Genomic DNA, 27,828 nt, shown 5'->3' with positions numbered 1-27,828 from the left:
CGGTACATAAACTTACGGCTTACATCTAGTGCTTACTTGTGTGAACAATAAATCAATAACAAAATGGTTAATATATTTCTATATATGACTTCACAAATTATGTGGTGTCTGAAGATCTGAATGAAATGAATAAAAGATGCATTAAATTATTTTTATGAAATATTCAAGTCATAGATCATTCTCTTTTAAAAATATTGATTTCAGGTCCATTTTGGTAATTCAACTATGACGGCAATCAGGCCTCGAATGGCGAATGATTACAAAAAGTTAAAATACTTCTCGGTCAAATAAGCCCCTAATATTTTACATATGATTAATTTTGACATTGGAGAACATATAATTGTGTCCATTCTCTAAGCACTGGTAGCAAGTACAGAATAGAGCTTCATAAATATATTCTCAAAATTACTAATTACCCCGGTAAATATAACATTTTACATAAACCTCGCATGACTGATGCTGAACTTAAACTTGCAAATCTCCTGTGTCATTCCAATTTTGATATGTGTAAATATATACACGTACGGTATATATGTAGATATATATACTGAAACGAAAAAGAAACGCAACTTCAAATTGTAGGTTTAATAAAATAATACTTGTGAGCATTATGTTTAAATTTCATATGTAATAGTTAATATTGAATATTGATGTAACATCCTTTAAATGTTTAGAGATTTTTAAGAACAGGTCACTTTGCTAGAAGGTCATGATTGGTAGTACCCTACGTGAATCCAAGTTGAAATGGCAGCAGTTTTGAAACCGTGCCCTAATATCGTGTGTGTCCTCCTCGAACAGTTATCACATCTCTAATTCTTTGTTGCATTGAGTTCATCAGGGCATTGACTTTCCGTATTGGAATGTTATTCCATTCTTGGACGAGTGCATTTGCTAACTGAGGGAGGGTATTTGGGGGGTTACGGCGATTTCGAATTCTTCTGTCTAATTCATCCCACAAATGCTCGATTGGGGACAGGTCGGGGCTATATGGAGGCCAATCTATAGGAACAATGTTCTGTGTCGCAAGAAAGTCTCTACAGACTCTTGCAACGTGTGGTCTCGCGTTATCTTGCTGAAAGGTTAGATGATGCTGCCTAACAAACGGCACAACATGGGGCCTAAGGATCTCATCCCGATAGCGTACGGCCGTTAAATTCCCATTGACTATCACCAAAGGCGTCTTCAAACCATGGGAGATTCCCGCCCAAACCATAACTGATCCACCCCCAAATCGGTCGTGTTCCAAAACACAGGCGTCAGCAAAACGTTCGCCTCGACGCCGGTACACACGTTGACGGCCATCTGCTCGAAATAACGTGAATCGAGATTCATCGGTGAAGAGCATAGACCTCCAACGTCTCATAGGAAAACGTCTGGGCATATGTACCGTTGCCCATTGCATACGACGTGCTCGACGTTGCGGTGTTAGTGGTAAACCAACGTACTGTCGCCTTGCACGCAAATTAGCCTCACGCAGTCTGTTGATCACTGTTTGGGGATGAATTCGACGGTTATGATTACCAATCGTATTCCTTGCCGTTTCAGCGGCCGTTAATCTCCTGTTACGCAGGTGTGCCAACCTAAGAACCCGGTCTTGACGTCGCGACGTTACGCGTGGACGTCCTGATCTCGGCTGGTCATCGACTCTTCCTGTTGCGTTAAGACGTGAAACTAATCGACTAATAGTCGATTTGTGAACTCTGAATTGTCGAGCGACGTGAAGTTGCGTGTTCCCTGCCAGAAGCATCGCTATAGCACGTCCTCTATCAACCTTTGATAACCGTGGCATAATTGTAAAAGGAATTATTGTTTGCAAAAGTATTGGCGATGATGTGGCTCAATGTTAGTGATGAATTGATACTGGTTTGAATGAAAAAAGAACGCATATGTTTGTACAGGCACGGTTTTTGATGTTTTTACCGCGCCGGAAGTGCATAGGTCTCTAGTCACACTTGGGTGATTTTGAAGATTGGTATGGGAGTTAGGCAGGGTGCATGTTTATTTCCGCGATTTTTATACAGATATGTATATTTAATACAAAATTAATCACAATTTTCCATGTTGCGTTTCTTTTTCGTTTCAGTATATATGAAATGCTTCACAAATTTGCATACAGTTATGGAATCTTATAACACCCCCAAAAATGTTCTCTCCACATAAAGGTGTGATTTGTGCAATTACATTGCTGAACTGTGTGGTTCAGTATTATTGGATGATCAACATTGGAAAAGGACAAGAAATAGGGAATGTGTCATCCCATCGAATGGACTGTTATCTTTGTGATCAGGTTTGAAGTTGAAAATGAAGCTTGAAGTTTTTTATTTTCCTGTTTGCTGAATTATCGAATGAAGATAGTCTTTATCTGGTTGTTATTCTTTATCACATTGTTTACAATACTGTAATTATACCAGAAGTATTTCTCCTCATATAAAGATTTATTAACATCACATGATTCCTGAACAAAAGGAGTCAAGTTTTTTTGTTTTGAAGTACCATACATGCTTGAGTACAGTTTCAATAGGATACATTCCTAATCCGGTTTTGGTTTTCAGTAATTCTTTATGTGTGTTTCATCATATTAAGTTGAAATATGCCAAACTGTCGATGGAACTAGCCTAAATTTAGTGCATATTAGAAGTTGGCATATCAATAAGGTCACAGAGTTCTGGCTGTATTATAACTGATGATGCCTTCCCGAAAGATAGAAGACATATTTTATTTTCATCCATCCAAGATAGATTAACAAACTTCCAATTTCAATTAGGACCTTACAGAAACATGCATGTGTACAATCATATCAGAACAGCTGCAAACATTTCAAATTATTTGCAATTAATTCCTAAACCGATGTCAGTAAATTTATCAACTTTAAACTTAGAAGATTACTGATTTTGCATTAAACAATAATGTTCGTTTACAGTACTTACAGTACTTTGATTATAATAAGCATTTCTTAATTTGCTTGTAATTACACTAATATTTTAAGATAAGTTTATATACTGATAATTATAAATGAAAGACAAATTCACTTATTATCCCCCGTGAGACGCGTTTGCGGGAATATTAAATTGGGCTTCGTGCGTCCGTGCGTCCGTCCGTGCGTCCGTGCGTCCGTCCGTCCGTGTGTCCGTCCGAGATTCTTTTCCGGGCTATAACTCCGTTCAACGCAGCTCCTTGAAACTTTCTGTATATCTCAGACTAGTGCCCTAGTTGTGCCGTTTGCTATTGCGGACCTTCCATTTTCGGTATTTTTTCTGTCACCATGGAAACTCAATCAAAAATACCAAATTACTGTTTCCGGGCTATAACTCCAAAACAGTTCAATGCAGCTCCTTGAAACGTTCTGTATATATCAGACTAGTGCCCTAGTTGTGCCTTTTGCTATTGCAGACCTTCTATTTTCGGTATTTCTTCTGTCAGCCTGGAAACTTAATAAAAAAAACTCTAAATTTCTGTTTCCTTTTGTTTCCGGGCTATAACTGAAAAACCGTTCGACGCAGCTCCTTGAAAAAATATCTGTATATATCAGACTAGTGCCCTAGTTGTAACTTTTGCTATTGCGGACCTTTCATTTTCAGTATTTTTTCTGTCACCATGGAAACTAAATCAAAAATACCAAATTACTGTTTCCTTAATAACTCTTACTTTGAGCTTGATATATATATATATATGTAGTTGGGTTTTCATACCAACTGCGCATGCGGGGCGCGGGGTTTAATGCCAAGCTTTGCGGTTCCTTGTTTTTTTTTTATTAATATCACTTACCATATGGAATCTCCCACTTTGGCATCTAAAGAGGTTGGCAACCCTGTGTGAGACTGTGACAAGAGAAACACGACGAAGCAACGTGATGAAGTATAAAGGGGTAAAAAGAAAAAAGAAAATGTGATAAAAAGAAAATTCACAAAACGTGTTGTATTACTTTTTTATTTCCAGAGCAGGGTCATGTTTTTTTTTTAATTTTAATTATCTCTCATCAGTATCCAAAGTATGTATATCTTTATTAATAACAAATAAATCCTTCAAATTTCAATATTTCTGTGAAAAAAAATGCTGCCAAATTAAAATTATTACAGGTTCAGCATCTCATCAAAACTAGAAACTGTCTTTTACCACGAAATATAATAGTGCTTTTTTTATCCTTATTTTCAATTATTCACGTACAGTATTTGAAATATTTCATGTTATTTTAAAACGTCTACAATTCAGAAAATTAAGTAAGTTCTTGCAACAAAGTAAATGGTGATGCAAAGATCACTCATTTGAATTTTTGTGACCATCGTTCCATTTTGCCGTGATAGTGTCGTATCTTTGCAGCGATTCTGTAAGGAATTTACCGGATAGAAGAAATGCATCATACCATGTACCTACTTCCTTGAAGTCCTTGAAAAATAATCCGTGGGCGCGTTTAATTGTTTAGTCAACAAATTTTCTGAAACAGATGACCACTACCAGTGTTGAGGACTGGTTTATTTCTTGCCTCCTGCTTTAACAGCAGCTTTGGTCGTTTTACCCGAGACCTCCTTCTTTTTTACCGATTGGATGACCCCCACAGCAACAGTTTGCTTCATATCACGGACGGCAAAGCGGCCAAGAGGAGCGTAATCTTTGAAACACTCTACGCACATCGGCTTTGACGGAACCAGCTCAGCAATGCAGGCGTCGCCGGATTTTACACATTTGGGATTTTTTTCTAAAACTTTACCAGATCGACGATCAACTTTCAAGTTTAATTCGGCAAATTTGCAGGCAATATGTGCAGTGTGACAATCAAGAACGGGACTGTAGCCAGCGTGGATCTCCCCGGGGTGATTTATGATGATCACCTGGAAAATGAAGTATTGGAACATCTATTCATTCATTTTGAATCATTTGCCCAAGAATGAAAAAAATATATATATTACAATAGTGCATTAGCTGCCGATAATATCTACGTTTCATATATAAGTTTAATGTAAATGTGTAACATTTAAACAATTGTGAGGAACGCTAGGTAGAAAGTACCATTCTAATGACCTGGGAAGTGTCTCGAAACGAACTCAGCCTGCCGTTCAGGGCCGATCGCTCTGGACATAACGCTCAGTGCCAAACGCTCAAAGCCGAATGCTCAGGAACGAACGCTCAGGGACGAAGGTGTAAGGCCAAACGCTCAAAGCCAAGCCCTCAGGGACGAAAGTTAAAGGCCAAACGCTCAATGCCGACTGGACGATGCCAAACACTCCATTATTATAACATCAATGGAGATGTACAGTGCTTCAATTTTCTATGTACTTTGAGACCACTGGCGCATCAAGAGGGGGATGGAGGTTATACTTACTGGGGTCAGGAACACAAGCCCCCCCCCCCCCCCCCACCCCCCCCGTCCCCAGTTATTGAAAATCTTAGCCCCGAAAGATTGCGGAATTTTTTTTTTCTTTTTTTTTTACGAAAGTTTGGCCCCTAGACCCCTCGCCAAAAAGAAATCGGCTCGCATTAGCACTAAAATACGGGACCCCCACCCTTTTTTTCAAATTCCTGGATCCGCGCCTGTATCCGTATTATTTGCTGGTAAAATGTGCGCAAAATATGTTCTAAATGATTTTTTTCACGAACCCATCTTATTAATCATATAGGATAATATAACTAAAGTGAGTGAAAGGTGAAAGCAAGTAAAAATCATAACTTTTCCTGGAATTATAAGTAAGAGACACGGTATATATCTAACCTGAGCGGAGAAACTTTCCGCTCCCTTTGGCGGGTCATGCTTGCTGTCCCCGGCTACGTTTCCACGTTTGATCTCCTTGATAGAGACATTCTTTACGTTAAATCCAACGTTGTCTCCTGGTGATGCTTCACTCAATGACTCGTGGTGCATTTCCACAGATTTAACTTCCGTTGTCAGATTTTGTGGAGCAAATGTGACCACCATTCCTGGTTTGATTACTCCAGTCTCTACTCTTCCCACCGGAACAGTTCCAATACCTACGGACGAAAAATCTCATAAAAACGCTCTCTACGTTACATCTTAGGGATCAGCTGCAGCATCGTGACCGTATAATAATCCTGACGATTACTAGATTTGAAATTTCAAAGGGAAGGATCCCTTTTCAAAATGCATTAAACATGTTTTTGATTGTGTCTTTCATTTCAAACTAAATGAGAGCTATCTATCCAATTATTTTCTTTGATAAATAACATTTTTATGAAATTTCAAATAAAAAAGATTTATTCAATCTGATTTTCAAAATATTTTCAATCGATAGAAATAAAGATTTGTCTTAATACAAGCATGTCATATTTTGCAATTGTTTTGTGTTGCTTTTCAATCATTAATTTCTTAGTTGGAATATAATGTATCAAATGATTTAAGAAGTTTGTGAATATTCTTACCTCCAATCTTATAAACATCCTGAAGAGGCAAACGTAGGGGCTTATCCGTTGGGCGTTCAGGTGGAAGTATCGAATCAATAGCTTGTAAAAGGGTCTTGCCATTTGCGTTTCCATCTTTTCTTTCAATGGCCCATCCTTTAAACCACGACATGTTATTACTCTCCCCGATCATGTTATCCCCATGCCATCCAGAGATTGGCACAAACACCACCGATTTGGGCTGGTAACCGATTTTCTTGATATATGCGCTTACTTCTTGTTTAATTTCGGTAAAGCGCGCCTGTGAACAGATACATGAATTGATAATACAATGTAATATATAACATTGCTAGTTAATCTGCTATATATACTCGAAAATTTGACAATTAACTTGTCTGTATTGTCGTTGTAACTACTTGACAATTATCTATTTCTAGTAATACCCATCCAATGAAGATTTTTTTGTTAGGATCAAGTACCTATTGTCACGCACGCATATATGTTTACGTTTTATTTATAGTCTTATGTGAGTCATTATGTCACGTTGTGTGTATGTGAGTAAGCAATAGGGTGAACGACAGAGCGTTCAGGTGAGAACGAACGTGGAATTGGTATTGTCCACTTGCCGGGTAGTTGTATACCCTTTTTTTTACCAGGAATGTATGCATGTGGGAAGCCTAGACAGCAGACTGGGGTAAGTATTCTCTCTATCATCTATACTTTGTTTTGGAATGGTTATTTTAATGACATATTTACTGTGTCCATGTTACTGGTCAAGCCACCTATCTATCGATGTGGTCCAGTCATGCGTAACTATTTGTTGTTATCGAAGACAGGTGTTTATATGCATGTAACGTTGAAATTATAAAGTATAACTAGGAATATTTATAGTATATTTATTATAAGACTATGTATATGTACGTTCATTGTTAAAATTATGTCAATTTCACTTTTTAACCGTAATTTTGTTCGGATAGAAGTTGTATGGAAGCCCTAAGTTGTAATTATGTGTGTATTGGATAGCGTGGGTGCGCGCAGGTTTAAAATATACGGAAGCCCATAGATAGCGTACGGCGTATGATTGTGTTATAATGTAAATTGTGGTAAAACAGTTATTTATGCAGATTGTGGACACGCATCTTAGATTGTAATATGTTAGCAACATAATTTTGGATGAATTATTGTAAATATCAGTAACTATTTAGGAATAAATTGTTTATGTAGTAGTTAGTAAATATTCGACATTAATGTTGTGTATGGAAGAATGAGTGTTAATTCAATATTTTTATACGTTTATAGCTTCACATGATTGGCAGGCAACGATAACTACTTCTGCAAGCCGGCAAGAAAAGACATAACACCTCACCTTTGTAAAGGCAGCACCAGGACCGACCAAACGGATTATCGAGTCTTCAGGGTCAAGGTCAGCTGTGTTAATAGGACAGTCTACAGGCGGACATGAAGAGTATGCCATTTATCATTGGTGAAAGATAGCCTCGCATTGGAGGAACTTTGTATGACGTACCAGACACAGACAGGTATCTGGGTACATACACTTTGCTCAGAAGCAAGGTTACTTTGAGGAGAATTGGAGTAAATTCTCAGGTTCTTGGAACCATACCTATTTAGCGACAGGTACAGAGATACTGTACACGATGTATGTTTGGCATTGGACAACACTTAGACGTGGTGCTCCCCAGTTGTGAAGAGACTTTAGTTATCTGTAGAACATTATCGTATGAAAGGTAGTGAGAGTGATCGTGAATGTGAATACAAATATGTATATATTAAGTTTGTGTGGGTAAATAAATTTGTATATAAGTATTTTCTCTTTGTTCTGGTTTTCCCCGTGTCTATTTCCCGAATGCTTGACTGAGGCTCGTCCTGCGTTACACCTGTATTGGATTATACCGTCATTATTGCTTGACTATCAAACGAAGTAATACACATCATAATCTAGGCTACCTAGAGGTTTAACAAAATAACATGGCGAGTTGAATTGATGTGATGGCAGCTCGTGCTATGTAGTGAATGCTTTTGTTTTTGTTTTTTTACTGCTTGATAGGTTCATTTCGTCCCGCAAATCTCTGCCCAAACAGCGGGTAGCAGTGGCAATATCGAGTGGCAAATCCCATACTACTGACTAAAATTAGTTCGTTTTAAAGAAGTTGAATAAATATTTAAATCATATAAATCTATTTATGTAGAAATGTATAATTTAGGCATTAAAAATCAAACAAAATGGTGGTCGAAAAATCCTATTAGGGTAACGATAACCGGGTGGGAGGTATCAGGACTACTCGTCACAAACATGTACTCACACAACTTATTCAGCCAATCAGCTAGTGTTTCATATGAACCAAGTCCCTAAGGAAAGTGTGTTTGTGGGGTCTGTAGGGGTCGGTCTGATTAATAAACATATTGAGCGTGTACTTCCTATAAGTGAGAATAGAGATTAGTGGTATCAGGTTGAAGAACAAACATTTACAAAACCACTTACTACAAAGCACGCGCTGTCATCACATCGATTCATTTTAGTTATTTATTTATCTATTTACTTTTACCATCCGTACAAAAACCTAAGAAGTTTTCTAATAAATGATAATAGGCCCTCGGCGTATTAATTATCGGCCAAGGGGATCGTGTTTGTGTGTGTGTGTGTGTGTGTGTGTGCTCTCAGAATTACGGAGTTGTGGACACATAAGCGGTGTATAGACCAACGTTGTGGACACATTTTACATTGTGGACACCATAATTTGGTGTCCACAGTGTACACACATCTAGTGGCCTACTATAACCCTACTTAATATATTTAAGGGAAAACTGTATAACAGCGTTGTGAACCACCCTGATACACACCGTGTGTATAGGGCTGGAAAAATATGTTGAGTAGACTGTGTGAAGTCACCTCACACACACACCTAGCGAATTACGTTATCTATATGGGTCACCTGCAGCTGATCCTGCTGCAGTGGCTAGCGCGGGTCAGTTTCTTACTGTCTATGAGAGGCACCAATGGGGTATATAACGTGATTGCATTAGTAAATCTATATAAAAAACACTATTCTATCCTACTGAGCACCCCGTAGTTTTCCCGCAAAAATGTCAAGAAAACCAAGGCACCAGTAAACCTAGTTTAGTTGCCGATACTACACCTGGACATTGGTGAGTTGATGTTATTCTATTATTACTTTCTTAATGATGATACAAGATAAATGTTTTGTATATTACTTTGTTGTATATCTGTATATATAATATATAAAACTGAATATGGAGGGTGTAAATATAAGTTCATATGTAATTACTAAAGTAGAATATATGCATACCCATATTATAAACAGGGTCTAAATCTAACGGGATTTAATATGGCTAAGAAAAAAAAGAGCATTTACGGAATATTTTGTGGTAAATGATGTACATAAAAGTTTATCAGCTGAAACATGATATTCTGTTTGATTGTTTTATAACATTGGCATTATATAACTATATGCGGAAGCATTGTAAATTTTATATTTTTGATGAATTTCGACCATTTTGTTGTTTGTCAAATGATTATGTTCTGGCTGGACACATGTTTGTTTGGAAATCTAACAGGAAAAAATGGGAAATATATTGTAGTTTTTCATACATATACTTACTACTAGTGATGTACGTCATTGTCAACCTTTTTTTAGCATATATAGTTCAATATAAAGATGTTTGACTTAGCATTACATATTAGATTTTTGATTATTACTCTCTAACAATGAAACAAAACATGCCGCGCAATGTATTTAATGAGATTATCGGAGGATACAGAACATACGTCGCAATTCTAAACATGTTTGTGTATTTAAAACAAGTAACAAATTCCACATAATATACAAATGTAATGCAATAATGCTATAAAAATATTTAGCGTGACTATATTTAAGGATTTAGCAATGTTTGATATGTCAATAAACACAAGTTTATCTTATTCAGATTAATATAATGTTTTTATGGCGATTTCATGTAATTTGGAAATACTATATTAAATTATTACAACGAAAATACATTCGTTAAGTTTTTAAGCATATGTAGAATATAATGAAAAAAGTGATGTCGGTGGTCTATTAATTGGAAAGTACTGAGATATATTATATTTGTCAAATTTTACACCTGAAAGGTGGATATCACACCAAGACGGAGAAAGCGTTATAAACCAGAAGATAATGCAAAAACCTTTATCCTTAAAAATAAAATAAAAACCCTTCAAAATTTTCTTTGACAGTACTATTTATGAACTAGTTTCTTTTTTTTCCAATTTGATGTTGAATCACATATATCACCAAACAAATGATGGTGTTCTGGAAATGCAAAAAGCTGTTTGAATTTTCATATACCATGCAAAATAAGTATTGTTTTTCATTTAAATAAGTATCATGATAGTATAATATTCAAATTTGATACGCTTGTCTCAGGTAAAGGAGTATTCGTCCTCAGATTGTTTACTAATTCCTTCTTGAGTATGCCGGGAAACTCATTAAAGGAAAGGCCACTAAGTATGTTCCAGATACCAACTTTATAAAGCAGATATAGTAGTCCCATATCGGGAGCCTGAAGTTAGTTCCGAGTTCCGTGTAAGTAAAACGGAACTAGGGACCAGTTCCGAGTTCCGTTTAAGATAAACGGAGTTCCGAGTTCCGTTTAAGAAAAACTGAAATATTATGTATTAGCTTAATTGGTTTTACATATAGCTTATACATAGTTGTTCCGTTTTCTTAAATGGAACTCGGAACTGGTTAAACGGCACTCGGAACTGGAACGGAACTCTGGTTCCGAGTTCCGTTTACTAGTTTTGATTTTCTTCACCGGAACTGAAAACTAGGACCCAGTCCCGTAAAATTCATACGTGACTCATAAATGACTTTGCATCCATTTGACACATGTAGTTTTTCTTCTTCAGATTCGGGTCTCATATTTAGATAAAGTACATAGAATATTTTCTTAAACGGAACTGGGAACTGTTTTTCTTCAAGGGAAGTCAGAACTGGGACCAAAACTCGTAAAGCTAATACATTGCAGCTCCGTTTTTCTTAAAGGGAACTCGGAACTCGTTCCTAGTTCCGTTTGTTCCGAGTTCCGTTTCTCTTAAACGGAACTCGGAACTGGGACCAAAACCAATAAAGCTAATACATAGTATTTCAGTTTTTCTTAAACGGAACTCGGAACTGGGACCAAAACTAATAAAGCTAATACATAGTATTTCAGTTTTTCTTAAACGGAACTCGGAACTCGGAACCAACTTCGGGCTATGGTATACATTGTAGGATTGTACAAAAGGCACACACGATATTAAACAGCATTTAAATAAGATTGCACAATTCAGATGTTTGTCCTTCAATGACTCAACAGTGATGATATGAACAAAAAAAATGTAGATACTGAAAGGCAGCTAAAACATCAACTTGAAATAGATCAAACACAATTATAAAAATATTAATAGAAACGAGCACCCATGATTCAAGTAAATATGTAAATTGTGATTCCGACTTTGATATTTTATTGGCAATATCTAACATTAATCTTGAATTTTTTTGTTTTGTTTTTTAAGGATCGATGCCACGGAGGAACTCTAACTGACCACATGAGAAAGTCTTCGTCGCCTTGTCAATCATGCTAAACGTGGTGTAGCAAACGCAACGATAAAACTGGTCGATTAAAATGGATAGCCACGTCTTTGCCTTTTCAGCCTCAGTTTTGATTTACCCAAACCATGTAGACATTATAAGATATATTTATGTGACCAACTTTCACAGCTTTTGACATTGTTTTCAAAACATTTTTTTTAAAAACTGGTTTCGTTTGAATTCTAAAGATAAACTTAACTGACCGTGAAACGAGTGTCACCGATGTACCGAATAGCTACTCAAAATGGCATATTCATTTTACATAAGATTTTATTCCTTTCTTTTAAAAAATAATATTGATATTTTACAAAAAGGAAGGCTAAGAAATGACTACGGTATCGATGACTTACCCGGGGAGGAAAATACTAATTGAGCGAGTTATATAACCAACAGTATTCTGGCCTTGAAATTGTTTGTTAAATTAAGCTTGGTAATTGCGACTTACCCGTTAAAAGTGACAAATTGTTTCGTTTGCTTAGTTCCATACGTGACATAACATCCAATTTCATGTCATTCAATAACAACTAGTAACTGATTTATATTTGTTTTCTTATGAGTACATAGTTAGCAGAATGGCCACAAAGAAAAAAGGAACAATAAACAATAACATAAATTCAAACTGTACAAAAATGTATATTTCGCAACAGTTGAATGTTACCTTATCAAACCACATATTAACATTAGTATAGTGTTCACATAACAAACAAAATACAGATCAAAGTAATTTTTCGATTGCACATTTGTATGTTGCATCTTGTTTTGATGTGTGTGGCATCATTGTAGACACGTTGTCAACAAGTGTAACATGTGTAAAATGTCAAAGCATTTTTTTATATGAAAATTTACAATCAAACAACCACAAATAATGATACAGAATGTTCTTTCGATGCGTTTGCTAAAAAACGTCAACTTAAAAAAAAAAAATTCAGCACCAACCTTCATGCTCATTAGTACAGCTCATTAGTGTGAATAGGATAGAATATAGTTAATTGATACACGTTAAAACGCGAAAAAACCCACACTATAGTAGAAATAAAGCCGCTTATTGGCGTGATAACGCAGAAAAGGCGTAATAACACGAACAAACACGTAACAATGCAAGTCAAAACAGGTAATAACGAAAAAAGTCCACATTATTGCGTACTCCATGTCTATAAACTCATCCATAAGACGCATTTGCAAATTCTGTCATAGAGACGATAGATGAGATGGACCGGAACATAAATGTGTACTTCCGATTGGGTTTATCAAAGGGAAATATAATCAATACTAGCTCATTCAGAAAGAGTTGCTATAAGCTTTTTCAGAAGAACATACATGTGAATGTAGATGCTTGTATACAAGGCTCATTTAAAATCATAAAATGAACTCCTAATACACAAATGTATGTTGGAAATAACTAATAAATTAGACCGTTTCATCTTGGACTCTTTCCAGAATAGATTCCGTAGGCATAACCAAGTCTGTAAATGATGATGCATGTGCCTATTGTATGTTCTGTTCGTCGGCAATGACCATTTTGCAATAAACACACACAAAAGTTTGTTCTAATGTAATTTAGAATCGAAAAAATTGATAGCATTTGATATATCAAAATCTCAACAACTGAAGCACTATTAAGTTAGTTGTTCCATGAATCGCATTCAGAATATGACTCATCCGACAGCCACTAAATTAACTCTAAAATAGAAAAAAAACCTTGTTGATCATCATAAATCAAACGGATCATTACGTTAATAAGTGTTTCGAATTACGTTATTACGCGTATCGATTGAAGTTATTACGTTTTCGATTTACTTTTTTACGTGTGTCGATTTCCCTTATAACGTGTGTCCATTTGCGTTATTACGGTTTTTTTTGCGTTATAACGTGTTCCGATTTGCGTTATTAAGTGGGGGTTTTGCCGTTTTTACGTCTTTTTCTTATAAAGAAAACAAGCGACTTTTGTTCGTAATAACGTGTTCTTTTCGCGCTTTAGGATGTATCAATTAACTGTAGTTTATCTTATTAACACTAATAGGCTTTTGTATATTAGAGGCAGGGACTAACGGTGAAAAACAAAACACCCGTATGAGGACAGAAATGTAATTATTACTTTGGTTATATAGACTGAAGCAATGCTTGTTGTCTCTCTGATTGATTCGCATTAAGATGGCACAAAAATATGTTATTAAATCTTCAAAGTTCTTTTTTGTTTGAAATGAATATTTCAATTTAATATTAAATGTTTGTATTTGAACACCAAGATCCTGACAGATACATTATATAACGGTGACAAAAGTGAACATGTGTCTGAAGACAGATATATAATCATTACTTTGTTTACAATTTTCTTGAGTTTAAATAATCATAAATCTATTTTACTTATCTGTCCGACTTATAGACTGAAGCCATTATTTTGTCTCTGTGTCGAATACAATTATTTACGTGTATATTTCAAGTAAAATTGAACATTCACATATCATAATTGTAATTGTATCTTGCATCCTGTTTTGATGTGTGTGATAACCTTGTAGGCACGATGTCCACAAGGCAGGATTATATAGCAATACACAATTGTGTATAATAACATTATGGACACAGGGATGTGAATGCATATTTGATAGGGAGCCTGAAGTTGGTTCCGAGTTCCAAGTTCTGTTGATCTTAAACGGAACTCGGAAATGGGACCAAGTCCCGTAAAGTTTATACATAGTAGTTTGTTTTTCTTAAACGGAACTGGGACCGAAACCCATAAAGCTCATACATTGGGAACAAGGACGAAGTCATGTGAAGTTTATACCCGACTGATAAGTGTCCTTACACTCATTGACATATCATTTCTTTTTCAGATTCGGGTCTTGTAATGAGAGAAAGTACGTAGAATATTTTCTAAAAGGAATTTGGAAACTAATTCCTGGTTCTGTTTTTCTTAAACGGAACTCGGAACTGGTTCCTAGTTCCGTTTATCTTAAACGGAACTCGGAACTGGGACCAAGTCCCGTAAAGTTTATACATAGTAGTTCGTTTTTCTTAAACGGAACTCGAAACTGGATTCTAATTTCATTTATTTTAAACGGAACTGGAACAAGGACCAAGACCCGTAGAGTTTATACCCGACTGATAAGTGTCCCTAGACTCCTTGACATATCATTTCTTTTTCAGATTCGGGTCTCATAGTGAAATACAGTACGTAGAATATTTTCTTTAAGGAATTAGGAAACTAATTTCTAGTTCCGTTTTTCTTAAAAGGAACTCGGAACTTGTTCCTAGTTCCGTTTATTTTTATAGTTTTACTTAAACGGAGCTCGGAACTCGGAACCAACTTCAGGCTCCCTTTTTGATAAATGTAAATGTATAGCAAATATGTGAAATGATGTTTTGACTCTGTTTATTTCTAAGTGTGTGCATGTGGTCGCAGTTACCTTCAATAAATGCTTTATAACTAAAAAAAATGAGGACTCCATCAAGCAAGTTTTTATTATAACAAACATACGTCACAGAGACATTAGAATAGAAGACTAACATGACAATACAGAGCATGTGTCTGAAGATAGATTTTGTCGTTTTTTTTTTTTTTTTTTATTTTTTTTTCAAAATCTATTTTATTTAGCGTTCTGATCGCGATATTATTTAATTGTGGAAAGCCTGTCTTGGAATCGGTATAAATCAGATACGTGCCACAAATATGTGTAATTATATCTCGCATCTTGTTTTAGTGTGTGTGTGTTAACATTGTGGACACGGTGTCCACAAGGCAGGGTTATATAGTGGTACACTGATGTGTGTTAACATTGTGGACACGGTGTCCACAAGGCAGGGTTATATAGCGGTACACTGATGTGTGTGAAGACATTGTGGACACGGTGTCCACAAGGCAGGGTTATATAGCGGTACACTAATGTGTGTGAAAACATTGTGGACACGGTGTCCACAAGGCAGGGGGGAGCCTGAAGTTGGTTGGTGACCTTAATCAATAAAGCTAAAACATAGTAATTCAGTTTTTCTTAAACGGAACTCGGAACTGGGACCTTAATAAATAAAGCTAATTCATAGTATTTCAGTTTTTCTTAAACGGAACTCGGAACTGGGACCTTAATCAATAAAGCTAATACATAGTATTTCAGTTTCTCTTAAACGGAACTTGGAACTGGGACCTTAATCAATAAAGCTAATTCATAGTATTTCAGTTTTTCTTAAACGGAATTCGGAACTGGGACCTTAATCAATAAAGCTAATTCATAGTATTTCAGTTTTTCTTAAACGGAACTCGGAGCTGGTTTCCAGTTCCGTTTTTCTTAAACGGAACTCGGAACTGGGACCTTAATCAATAAAGCTAATTCATAGTATTTCAGTTTTTCTGAAACTGAACTCGGAACTGGAACCTTAATCAATAAAGCTAATACATAGTATTTCAGTTTTTCCTAAACGGAACTCGGAACTGGGACCAAAACCCGTAAAGCTTATAAATACCAACATTACCTTAAACGGAACTCGGAACTGGTTACGAGTTCCGTTTTACATAAACGGAACTCGGAACTGGTTACGAGTTCCGTTTTTACTTAAACGGACCTCGAAACTGGTTAAACGGAACTCGGAACTGGGACCTTCAACAATAAAGCTAATACATAGTATTTCAGTTTTTCTTAAACGGAACTCGGAACTGGGACCTTAATCAATAAAGCTAATTCATAGTATTTCAGTTTTTCTTAAACGGAACTAGGAACTGGTTCCGAGTTCCATTTACTTAAACGGAACTCGGAACTCGGAACCAACTTCAGGCTCCCAGGCAGGGTTATATAGCGGTACACTGATGTGCGTTAACATTGTGGACACGGTGTCCACAAGGCAGAGTTATATAGCGGTACACTGATGTGTGTTAACATTGTGGACACGGTGTCCACAAGGCAGAGTTATATAGCGGTACACTAATGTGTGTGAAAACATTGTGGACACGGTGTCCACAAGGCAGGGTTATATAGCGGTAAACTGATGTGTGTTAACATTGTGGACACGGTGTCCACAAGGCAGGGTTATAAAGCGGTACACTAATGTGTGTGAAAACATTGTGGACACGGTGTCCACAAGGCAGGGTTATATAGCGGTACACTAATGTGTGTGAAAACATTGTGGACACGGTGTCCACAAGGCAGGGTTATAAAGCGGTACACTAATGTGTGTGAAAACATTGTGGACACGGTGTCCACAAGGCAGGGTTATTTAGCGGTACACTGATGTGTGTTAACATTGTGAACACGGTGTCCACAAGGCAGGGTATTAAAGCGGTACACTAATGTGTGTGACAACACTGTAGACACGGTGATGTCACATCCATTATGATAAAGAAATACATATATAGAAAGACATGAAACGATTACTTTACATGGAAATGACTTTTATTGATTTTAAATATTTAGAGAACAATTTTATTTAGTGTTCTGAATAAGATATCATTAAATTGTCGGAAGTCTGTCTTGGAATCTTCATTAGTCAGTTACGTGCTCCAAATATATGTAACTGTATCTTGCATCCATGTTTTTGATGTATGTTATAACATTGTGGACACGGTGATGTCAAAGCAATGTTTTATTGTGACATATAGCAAAGATGTGAAATGATATTTACATGTTAAAACAATTAACCGCGATGAATGTTATTTGGTATACGTTTGAATACATAACAAAAACTGTAAAAAAAAATATTTGTTCCTTTGACATAACATATGTTAATGATATTATATGATTCGATTTTAATTTGTTCATTGATCGATATAAACTGAATAGTTGAATCTCAAAAATTTTAGAGGTTGTTCTTAATTATTCGATAAATGTCAATCGAAATGTGATCTTGAAATCATTTTATTTTCGGAATAAAAGTTACCGAATCTAAACTTTGTTGTTGTTGTTGTTGTTGTTGTTGTTGTTGTTGTTGTTGTTGTTGTTGTTGTTGTAGTTGTTGTTGTTGTTGTTGTGAACGTTAGAATGTAAAATTGAATAAAATACCATATGAACATTAATCATACAACTACATCTTATTATTTTTATTTACCTTAATTGTATCTTGTTTGGTAATAGTGTAAATTATTTGAAATATCACTCTGTTATTCATTAATTATTTATAGCCAGTTGACAATACTGATGCTGGCAACATTTACATATTGAAAACAAAATCTAGCAGGGACCATACCAACAATATATTTAGATATGCTGCTGATAACAATGACAACCTAAATCGCACCATTTTATGGAATGGTCGGTCTGTAATAGACACTATGATTTGGTTCCAAGTACATACGATGTAAAGATGTGAACGTTTAATGATACGACATCGCTTATTTATTATTCAGTCGAAATGGCATACAAAAATATTTCGATAAAACAACATTTCTCTGTCAGTGACTTCATATTTATATAGTGTGTGTATTGCATATTTATCACCGTCTTTGTGGACACGGTGTCCACAGCGCAAAATTTGTGTCCACAAGTACGGGTGTCGTAGTTTTTTAAATTATGGTTTTACCTCAAAATTTAATGAGTGTATACACAACTGTAATGAATTTGTCCTTAATTCGAAAGAACAACACTTGTTTTCGTTACTATAAACAGAAGTGTCCATAAGGTTGGTTTACAGTTGGTGGTTCACAACTACAGTAACCCGAGTATGTGTGTGTGTGTGTGTGTGTGTGTGTGTGTGTGTGTGTGTGTGTGTGTGAAAGTGTGTGTGTGTGTGTGTGTGAGTGTGAGGGGGTATATGTGATTGTGTGCTTCCTATCAAAGTGGATTAACTCTCAGCTGGCCTTGCATACCGAAAATAATCCATAAACACAAAATGATGTAATAGTCAGCTTTACCGAATAAATGATGGATGAGAAACATGTCATTATATGGATCATGTCGTTGTCAGTAATACCAAATAAATCATGGATCAGAATCGTGATATTTTCCGTATAATCACACAAATGATGGATGTGGATCATGTCATTATCAGGATTATTTAAACAAAATCATAGATGTGAATCATGTAATTGTCAGTCCTAACAAATGATGGATAGGGATCATGTCATTATCAGTACTATCTAACACATCATGGATATGGATCATGTCATTCTCAGTAATATCTAACACATCATGGATGTGGATCATGTCATTATCAGTATTATCTAACAACTGATGGATGTGGATCATGTCATTATCAGTAATATCTAACAACTGATGGATGTGGATCATGTCATTATCAGTATTATCTAACAAATGATGGATGTGGATCATGTCATTATCAGTAATATCTAACAAATGATGGATGTGGATCATGTCATTATCAGTATTATCAAACATATCAATGATGTGAATCATGTCATTATGAATAATATCTAATAATTTAGTTTTCTTGGTATGGTATATAATATGTTCATAATCGTTGTGATGAAATAAGATTAGCATTTACAGTATTTGAAACACTATTTAGCTTGCATCAGTGTAACGTTTTGTGTTCACTAGTTCATATCTACACATTCACTAATGATATCACATAAATACATCAGAATATCGCACAGAGTGATGATTCGAGAAATCGCATCATACAAAATATTTCCGTCGACAAAAATGATGTCCGTATGATTTTGCCTAAGAAACCTTCGTTATATATAAGTACATATAAACACAAATGAATTAATATGATTTCACTGGGTCGTACCTCAGAGTATGGCGGCTCTGTAGAGTCCATCTTGTTGACAGCTACGATCAACTGTTTGACCCCGAGAGTGTAAGCCAGTAGAGCGTGCTCACGAGTCTGCCCATTCTTGGAGATACCCGCCTCAAATTCTCCTGTCCCAGCAGCGATAATGAGAACGGCACAGTCCGCCTGGGATGTTCCTTCAAGGTACAAACAAATACATTGTTTTCTTGTAACAGTAAGTAAATGTAATGGCTTATACGGAAAAACATATAAATATGCGAGGAATACTGACGTTTTCTCAGAAAAAGGCGTTAGTAAGACTGACTTTCTATCCAGTAAAATTATCAAGGCGTTAGTAAGACTGACCTTCTATCCAGTAAAATTATAAAGGCGTTAGTAAGACTGGCGGTCTATCCAGTAAAATAATAAAGGCGTTAGTAAGACTGACGTTCTATCCAGTAAAATTATCAAGGCGTTAGTAAGACTGACTTTCTATCCAGTAAAATAATAAAGGCGTTAGTAAGACTGACGTTCTATCCAGTAAAATTATAAAGGCGTTAGTAAGACTGGCGGTCTATCCAGTAAAATAATAAAGGCGTTAGTAAGACTGACGTTCTATCCAGTAAAATTATCAAGGCGTTAGTAAGACTGACCTTCTATCTAGTAAAATTATCAAGGCGTTAGTAAGACTGACTTTCTATCCAGTAAAATAATAAAGGCGTTAGTAAGACTGACGTTCTATCTAGTAAAATTATCAAGGCGTTAGTAAGACTGACCTTCTATCTAGTAAAATTATCAAGGCGTTAGTAAGACTGACCTTCTATCTAGTAAAATTATCAAGGCGTTAGTAAGACTGACCTTCTATCTAGTAAAATTATCAAGTCGTTAGTAAGACTGACCTTCTATCTAGTAAAATTATCAAGGCGTTAGTAAGACTGGCGGTCTATCCAGTAAAATAATAAAGGCGTTAGTAAGACTGACGTTCTATCCAGTAAAATAATAAAGGCGTTAGTAAGACTGACTTTCTATCCAGTAAAATAATAAAGGCGTTAGTAAGACTGACTTTCTATCCAGTAAAATAATAAAGGCGTTAGTAATCAAGATTGACGTTCTGTCCAGTAAAATAATAAAGGCGTTAATAAGTTAGTTTTGTTTCAACCCTTATAAATTGTAAGTTCTTTCATTACAATTTTACTGGTTTGTAGCCATAAATTTCTGTATTTCCCCTCATATAAATGCAAAATCTTATAATACAGTTACAATTCTGTCTTCATTCAGTTAGTACCGGAACCACGGGAGATGCGTGCGCAGCTTCATTATTCACAGCGTGCTTTCTACTTCAGAAAATTTAGTGGATTTCTGTTTCACTGATAATTTCTTCGTTTTTTTATCACATTTATTACGATTGTTTTGTTATAAAAAGTGGTTATTTTGATTGTGTACTGTACGATACACAATTTGAATTTAAATTTGTCGGGAGCGTACCCATAGAGGCGCAGTTATTCCCGTGACTTTGCCCCGAGGGGCTGGTCATCCTTTGTCCACTTGGCGGGTCGTATGGCCGCCATCTTGGGGACTCAAAAGACTGTGAAAGAGTTTGATTTCGTCGGGGAAATACTCGGCAACATGGAGCCCCTGCCTTCTATAAAAGGATCTAGAAAATCCGAGAAACATTCAAAGGCAAAGTCTGTGACTGTTAACTCGAATACTGTCAAAAGTATGACTTCAAAACCGTGTCAAGAAAATGACCTCGACCTGTCAAAGGCCATGGAGGTCGACACACAGTCAAGTGAAGGCCTAGGTCACACTCCGAGGAGTGAAAGTCGGCCCGCACAGGAGACAAATCCTGTACAGAGCAAAGACTCCAATGACTTGTCAAATACCATGGCAGCATTTATGGGTAATATGCAAAGTCTCATGGAACAACCAATGCGTATGTTCCAGATGATACCCATGGATAATGGAGGTCACACCCGCGACTATTCCGACAGCGATGAGGAGTCGGAAATGGACGTCTTTGATAAAATTGACGAAATTTTACAGGACGACGCTCGGTCTATGCAAACATCGGTAGCTGGTGAAAGCTCTGGGACTAAAGCTAGTTCGTCAAACGACGATCTCCCACAATATCTAACGGAAACGGCGAAAGAAATTACTGCCGAGGAACCGACTGGCCCAGGTATAACGAATGAAAAATTGGCGGCCCTAATCACAGACATGATTAGTAAACGTATGCCTGAGGACAAAATCAAGGCGAAAATGGCCGATTATCCTCGCCCAGCTAATATCAAAATGTTAGTGGCGCCCAGATGTAAAAGCACCATATACAGAAGCTTAAATCACTTCGTGACGTCACATTGCAACAAACGCACATGCGACTTGTGTAGGGGTTAACTCCCCTTGCCCGAGCTCTCGAACTTTTGAGAAGAAATGAGGAAAAAGGGAAACACCTCACGTGCCGACATCGATGAGCTGCTTAAGCTGACTATGGATTGATTTCTTCTTGTGGGAAATGCATCACAGCTGTTTAGTCAACGGCGTCGTGAATTGATCAAGCCTGATCTGAATAAACACTTCGCAAATCTGTGCTCCGTGAGTAACTCTGTTACAACAGAGCTGTTCGGGGACGAACTTTCACAGGCTGTCAGAGACATAAGTGAAACAAACAAACTTTCATATAGCGTGTCAAAATACGCTTATGGTAACGTCAAGGGTGCTTCCCGATATAACAACAAAGGGAAGGCTGGCTTGAGGCCTTACAACAACAAACCCTATGATAGGCCGCACTACAATTATGACGGACCAGGTGGTGGTAACTACCGTCAACAAAATCATGGCCATGGGGGCCCACCAAACTATCACAAGAAGTCAAAAAACTTCAAGAAGGGACAGGAGCGAAAATAGCTTTGCCCGACACCACTCCTGTCCTTACCGAGGTAACTGCTGATAATGATTGGCAATCCTTTTTAACATGCACCCTTCCACAACTGCCAAGTTGTGGAAAACTTTGTAGCAGGTAACATTAAGAGCAAAATTCAATTTTGGAAACTCTTACATCTGATTTTGTACTGCTGGAAGCTATCAATGGTGTGAAGATTGAATTTTTTTATGAACCCTGTAACAGTCTGTCAAATGGGAATATTCAATACAAATTCAGGGACAAAAACTGATAATCTCGCAAGAAATTAAAAAACTACTTAAGAAGCAAGTTTTGGTGGAGGTAAAAACCTCTAGAAATCAAGTTCTTTCATACATTTTTATACGTCCCAAGAAGGATGGTTCATTTAGAATGATTTTAAATCTGAAAGAAGTCAACGAATCTGTTATTTATCGCCATTTTAAAATGGATACTTTGAAGACTGCCATAAATTTGATAACGCCGGGCTGTTACATGGCATCAATAGACTGGAAAGATGCATATTATTCAGTCCCAGTACATCACAAACATCAAAAATATCTGAGATTCATGTTTGAGGGAAAAGTGTATCAATATACGGCAATGCCTAATGGCCTTGCCTCAGCCCCACGTAAAATCACGAAACCATTCTTTTCAAAGTTAAGGAAACTAGGTCACATTAATACATCATATATTGGTGATTCGCTGTTAGTAGTTGACACAAAAAGAGAGTGCAGACGGAATGTGATTGACACGGTGTCATTGTCAGCAAACTGTAGGTTTGTGATCCACCCACAAAAGTCTATTTTTTAACCTGTACAACAAATTGAGTATCTTGGTTTCATTTTGGACTCTGTGAATATGACAATCTCACTACCATTGCAGAAGCGAGTTAAAGTGAAAGATATTTTTTATTGCTCTTAAATACACCATGTCCTACAATAGAAGCAGTCGCACAGTGTATTGGGGTACTGGTATCTTCATTCCCAGGGGTACAGTATGGTCCACGACATTGCAGGTCACTTGAAAAGGACAAAATTAGGGCTGTACACAAATCAGGGAGTAATTATAGTGCCCAACTACAGCTTTCGAAGGAAAACAAAACTGATCTCCAATGGTGGATCAATAATGTTGATACTGCTTTTGCTCTCATTTCGCACCTACCTCCATCAGTCATCCTTACATCTGATGCTTCATAGAAAGGATGGGGAGGTATATGGTATGACAAAGATGGCACTATAATGCAATCAGCATGGTCAGAATTAGAAGCTAATCAACATATCAATGTCTTAGAACTTAAGGCTGCACCAGACAACACCACTGCGATTGCATACATATCGCACATGAAAATACTGAATGGAAGCTAGATTCCAATTTATTTCATGAGGTCACTCAACTGTTTGGTAAGCCTGAGATGGATCTTTTTGCGAGTCGTCTCAACAATCAACTGCCAAAGTATGTCTCTTGGCGTCCTGATCCATATGCTCTAGCTGTAGATGCATTTACAATTCCCTAGAATTTTTTTGTGTATATTTCCCTCCATTGACATTATATGGGAATATTTTACCAAAAAATAGACTTGATAAAACAGAAGCAATTATCATTGCTCCATATTGGACCACTCAAGCTTGGTTCACACAAATTGTGAAATGTCTGATAGATTGTGTTTTTATTATTCACTACAGCAAGAAGACCTTGACTCATCCTCATCAGAGGAAAAAACAACCGCCCAGGATGACACTACTAGCATGCAAGGTTTCCGGAGTGCAATCCAAAAATGGAGATTTTCTCAAGAGACTCAATCAATCTTATTGTCCTCATGGCGTGATGGAACCTACAAACAATACAACACTTACATTCAGAAGTGGTATCAGTATTCAGACCAGAGGTCATGTGATCCCATGTCACCATCTGTGACGGACATATTGGAATTTCTCACAAGAGTATTCCACGGAGGCATTGGGTACAGTGCACTGAATACAGCGCGGTCAGCCTTATCAACATTTATATATATTGACAATCTACCGTTTGGAAACCACCCGTTAGTGAAAAGGTTTCTACGAGGTGTATTTCAACTACGACCGGCGCTACCACGAAATGCTGTTACATGAGACCCTCAACAAGTACTCGTGTTCCTAGAACATTTAGATTGTGCTACAATTAAAAATCTCACCCTGAAGCTTACTGTGTTGTCTTGGCATTGTTGACAGGGCAACGGGCCCAGTCATTACATCTGTTAGACTTGAGAAACATTACAATTGATGCAGGGTCAGTCAAAATCCGGTTTGGTGACAAATTGAAACATACAAGGCCTGGGCACCATCAACAGGAAATTGTACTTAATTCCTTTTCCACTCCAGAGTTGTGTATTGTTAATGTACTTACACGATACTTGGCTCAAACTGAACAGCTTCGAGTAGGGGCCACCCAGTTGCTCATTAGCTACCAAAAGCCTTATCCAGATGGATTAGGACAGTGTTGTCCCAGGCTGGGATTGTTATGACAATTTTTACGCCTCATGGTACTAGGTCAGCTACGGACTGCAGTACCTTTGAGTACTATCCTTAAAACAGCAGGGTGGACACATAATTGTACCTTTGGCACATACTATAACAAACCTGTGACAGACCCTGTCTACAAGATTTGTTTGTAAAATGTGCAAATTTGACTTTTAAGTGAGATTGGACTTCCATGTGTTACATATGATGCATACAGCATTGACATTGTATTGTTCGAATGAATATATGTGTTGGATTAACCTTAATAGGTCAGATATGAACTCATCCAGAGATGACTTATAGTTATAGTAAAATAGTAGTTATACTTATGATTTTAGAGTAGTTAAGTACTACCATTTTTCTTTGGATTTGAACTTATAGTGATGAACAGACTTTATTACATGTGAATGCATGTACAAGTAGTGTGATTCAGTTTTATGTTCTAGTCAGGATGAAGTTATATTTATCATGTGAATGGTTATTATGCTGATGATTGAGTGATAAGTTTTGCGTTGCATTCTCATGACATTACTTGTAGTGATACTTGTGATTATTTTGAATATAAGATTTGACGTTATTTCGTTCTTTGTTCTTTTGTTCATGAACGCTGTCTTTGAACATCTCCCGTGGTTCCGGTGTCATATAAGATAAGTATCCCCCATAGGAAAAGTACCCCCCCCCCCCCCCCCCCCCCCCCTATTCATACGAAACCTTATCCGTATATGGGTGTTCAATACATTGAGTTTATATACTAGAAAGTATTAATGAACTCTTTTTTTGATAATTGAAGGATTAAAGGATTTTTAAGGTATTGGGAGAATGGACTGCAGGGGTGTATGTTTTATATACAGATTTATCTATTTAATCATGACATGTCTATACAGTTTGCAGTGGTTCCCTGTTCACTTTTACTTGTATATATGTGTTCCTCTCTGCATACCTGGTGACTCTTACACCTAGGTGTATATAATGATTGTCATAGAAGACAATTAGGGAGGGGGTGGTGAGCAGTTATGCATGGGGTCAGGGTGTGATGTACACACAATCAGCAGGATGGCCATGGACTTGAGAGGTGTGAATGTGGATGATGTGTGTTGTGACAAGCATTAATTAAAACAGGCTTGAACTTATAAATATTAGGATTTGGTTCGGTTTAAAGAAAATACCTCGAAGTTTTATGCTTATTTTTTTATTTAAACATTTATTACTATTATGATATTGTCCATAGTTCTTAAGTATTACTTCTTATTATATATAATCGATAAATATAGGTTATTACCTAGTATTGTGTGATATCAATGAATATTTAATAATGGCTTTGATTTAATAAAGGTACATATATGTACATACCATTTTTTCCAATTTCCAGAAAGACAAATTAAAAATGATTCAAAAAAAAAAAAAGTTTTTGCTGGTTCGTTTAAATATGGTTTTCTCCATTCACAACTTGACAAGATCAATTGGATACATACAATATTAACAAAACAAAAATAAGAAATCTTTTAAAATAACTTTAACATAAATATGTTGATTTCTATAGCCATAGGATTTGTATCCCCCTCCCTTTGTTAATTAAGCTAATTTCTATAACCGTAGGCTTTATATCTCCCCAACTTTGTCAGTTGAGCTAATTTCTATAACCGTAGGATTTATATCTCCCCAACTTTGTTAATTAAGCTAATTTCTATAACCGTAGGATTTGTATCTCCCCTACTTTATGTCATTTAATCTGATTTCTATAGCCGTAGGAATTGTATCCCCCCTACTTTATGTCAATTAAACTGATTTTTATAGCCATAGGATTTGTATACCTCCTACTTTATGTCATTTAGGCTGATTTTTATAGCCATAGGATTTGTATCCTCCTACTTTATGTCATTGAATCTTATTTCTATAGCCGTAGGAATTGTATCACCCTTACTTTATGTCATTTAGGCTGATTTCTATAGCCGTAGGATTTGTATCCCCCCTACTTTATGTCAGTTAAACTGATTTTTATAGCCATAGGATTTGTAACCCCCTACTTTATGTCAGTTAAACTGATTTGTATAGGCATAGGAATTGTATCCCCCCGACTTTATGTCTTTCAAATTGATTTCTTTAGCCGTAGGATTTGTATCCCCCCTACTTTGTGTCATTTAAGCTGATTTCTATAGCCATAGGATTTGTATCCCCCCTACTTTATGTCATTTAAGCTGATTTCTATAGCCGTAGGATTTGTATCCCCCCTACTTTATGTCATTTAATCTGATTTCTATAGCCGTAGGATTTGTATCCCCCCTACTTTATGTCATTTAATCTGATTTCTATAGCCGTAGGAATTGTATCCCCCCCTACTTTATGTCATTGAATCTTATTTCTATAGCCGTAGGAATTGTATCACCCTTACTTTATGTCATTTAGGCTGATTTCTATAGCCGTAGGATTTGTATCCCCCATACTTTATGTCAGTTAAACTGATTTTTATAGCCATAGGATTTGTAACCCCCTACTTTATGTCAGTTAAACTGATTTGTATAGGCATAGGAATTGTATCCCCCCAACTTTATGTCTTTCAAGTTGATTTCTTTACCCGTAGGATTTGTATCCCCCCTACTTTATGTCATTTAAGCTGATTTCTATAGCCGTAGGATTTGTATCACCCCTACTTGATGTCATTTAATCTGATTTCTATAGCCGTAGGATTTGTATCCAACCTACTTTATGTCATTTAATCTGATTTCTATAGCCGTAGGAATTGTACCCCCCCCCCCCTACTTCATGTCTTATCGATTCTATAGCC

General features: G+C 36.5%; 1 protein-coding gene and 1 long non-coding RNA gene across 2 annotated transcripts in view; one reads left to right on the top strand and one right to left on the bottom strand.

Moving 5' to 3' along the window:
- Nucleotides 1-3,911: 3,911 nt before the first annotated feature.
- The window catches only part of LOC117343229 (elongation factor 1-alpha-like), a 60,865-nt gene continuing 36,948 nt past the window's right edge, over nucleotides 3,912-27,828 (bottom strand). The window contains exons 4-7 of the mRNA XM_033905568.1: nucleotides 19,671-19,849; nucleotides 6,370-6,649; nucleotides 5,705-5,961; nucleotides 3,912-4,826 (exon numbers count right to left, since the gene is read on the bottom strand). Coding sequence (XP_033761459.1) covers nucleotides 4,470-4,826; nucleotides 5,705-5,961; nucleotides 6,370-6,649; nucleotides 19,671-19,849 — 1,073 coding nt within the window. The 3' untranslated portion in view covers nucleotides 3,912-4,469. The remainder of the gene's footprint in view (nucleotides 4,827-5,704; nucleotides 5,962-6,369; nucleotides 6,650-19,670; nucleotides 19,850-27,828) is intronic.
- Nucleotides 9,258-12,048, top strand: LOC117343232. The gene is made up of 2 exons (XR_004536012.1): nucleotides 9,258-9,513; nucleotides 11,924-12,048. It is a non-coding gene; the product is annotated as an uncharacterized LOC117343232 (long non-coding RNA).

The sequence above is a fragment of the Pecten maximus genome, chromosome 15 (assembly GCF_902652985.1).
Source record: "Pecten maximus chromosome 15, xPecMax1.1, whole genome shotgun sequence".
NCBI lineage: Eukaryota > Metazoa > Mollusca > Bivalvia > Pectinida > Pectinidae > Pecten > Pecten maximus.
This window is presented reverse-complemented; position numbering and strand designations above follow the sequence as displayed.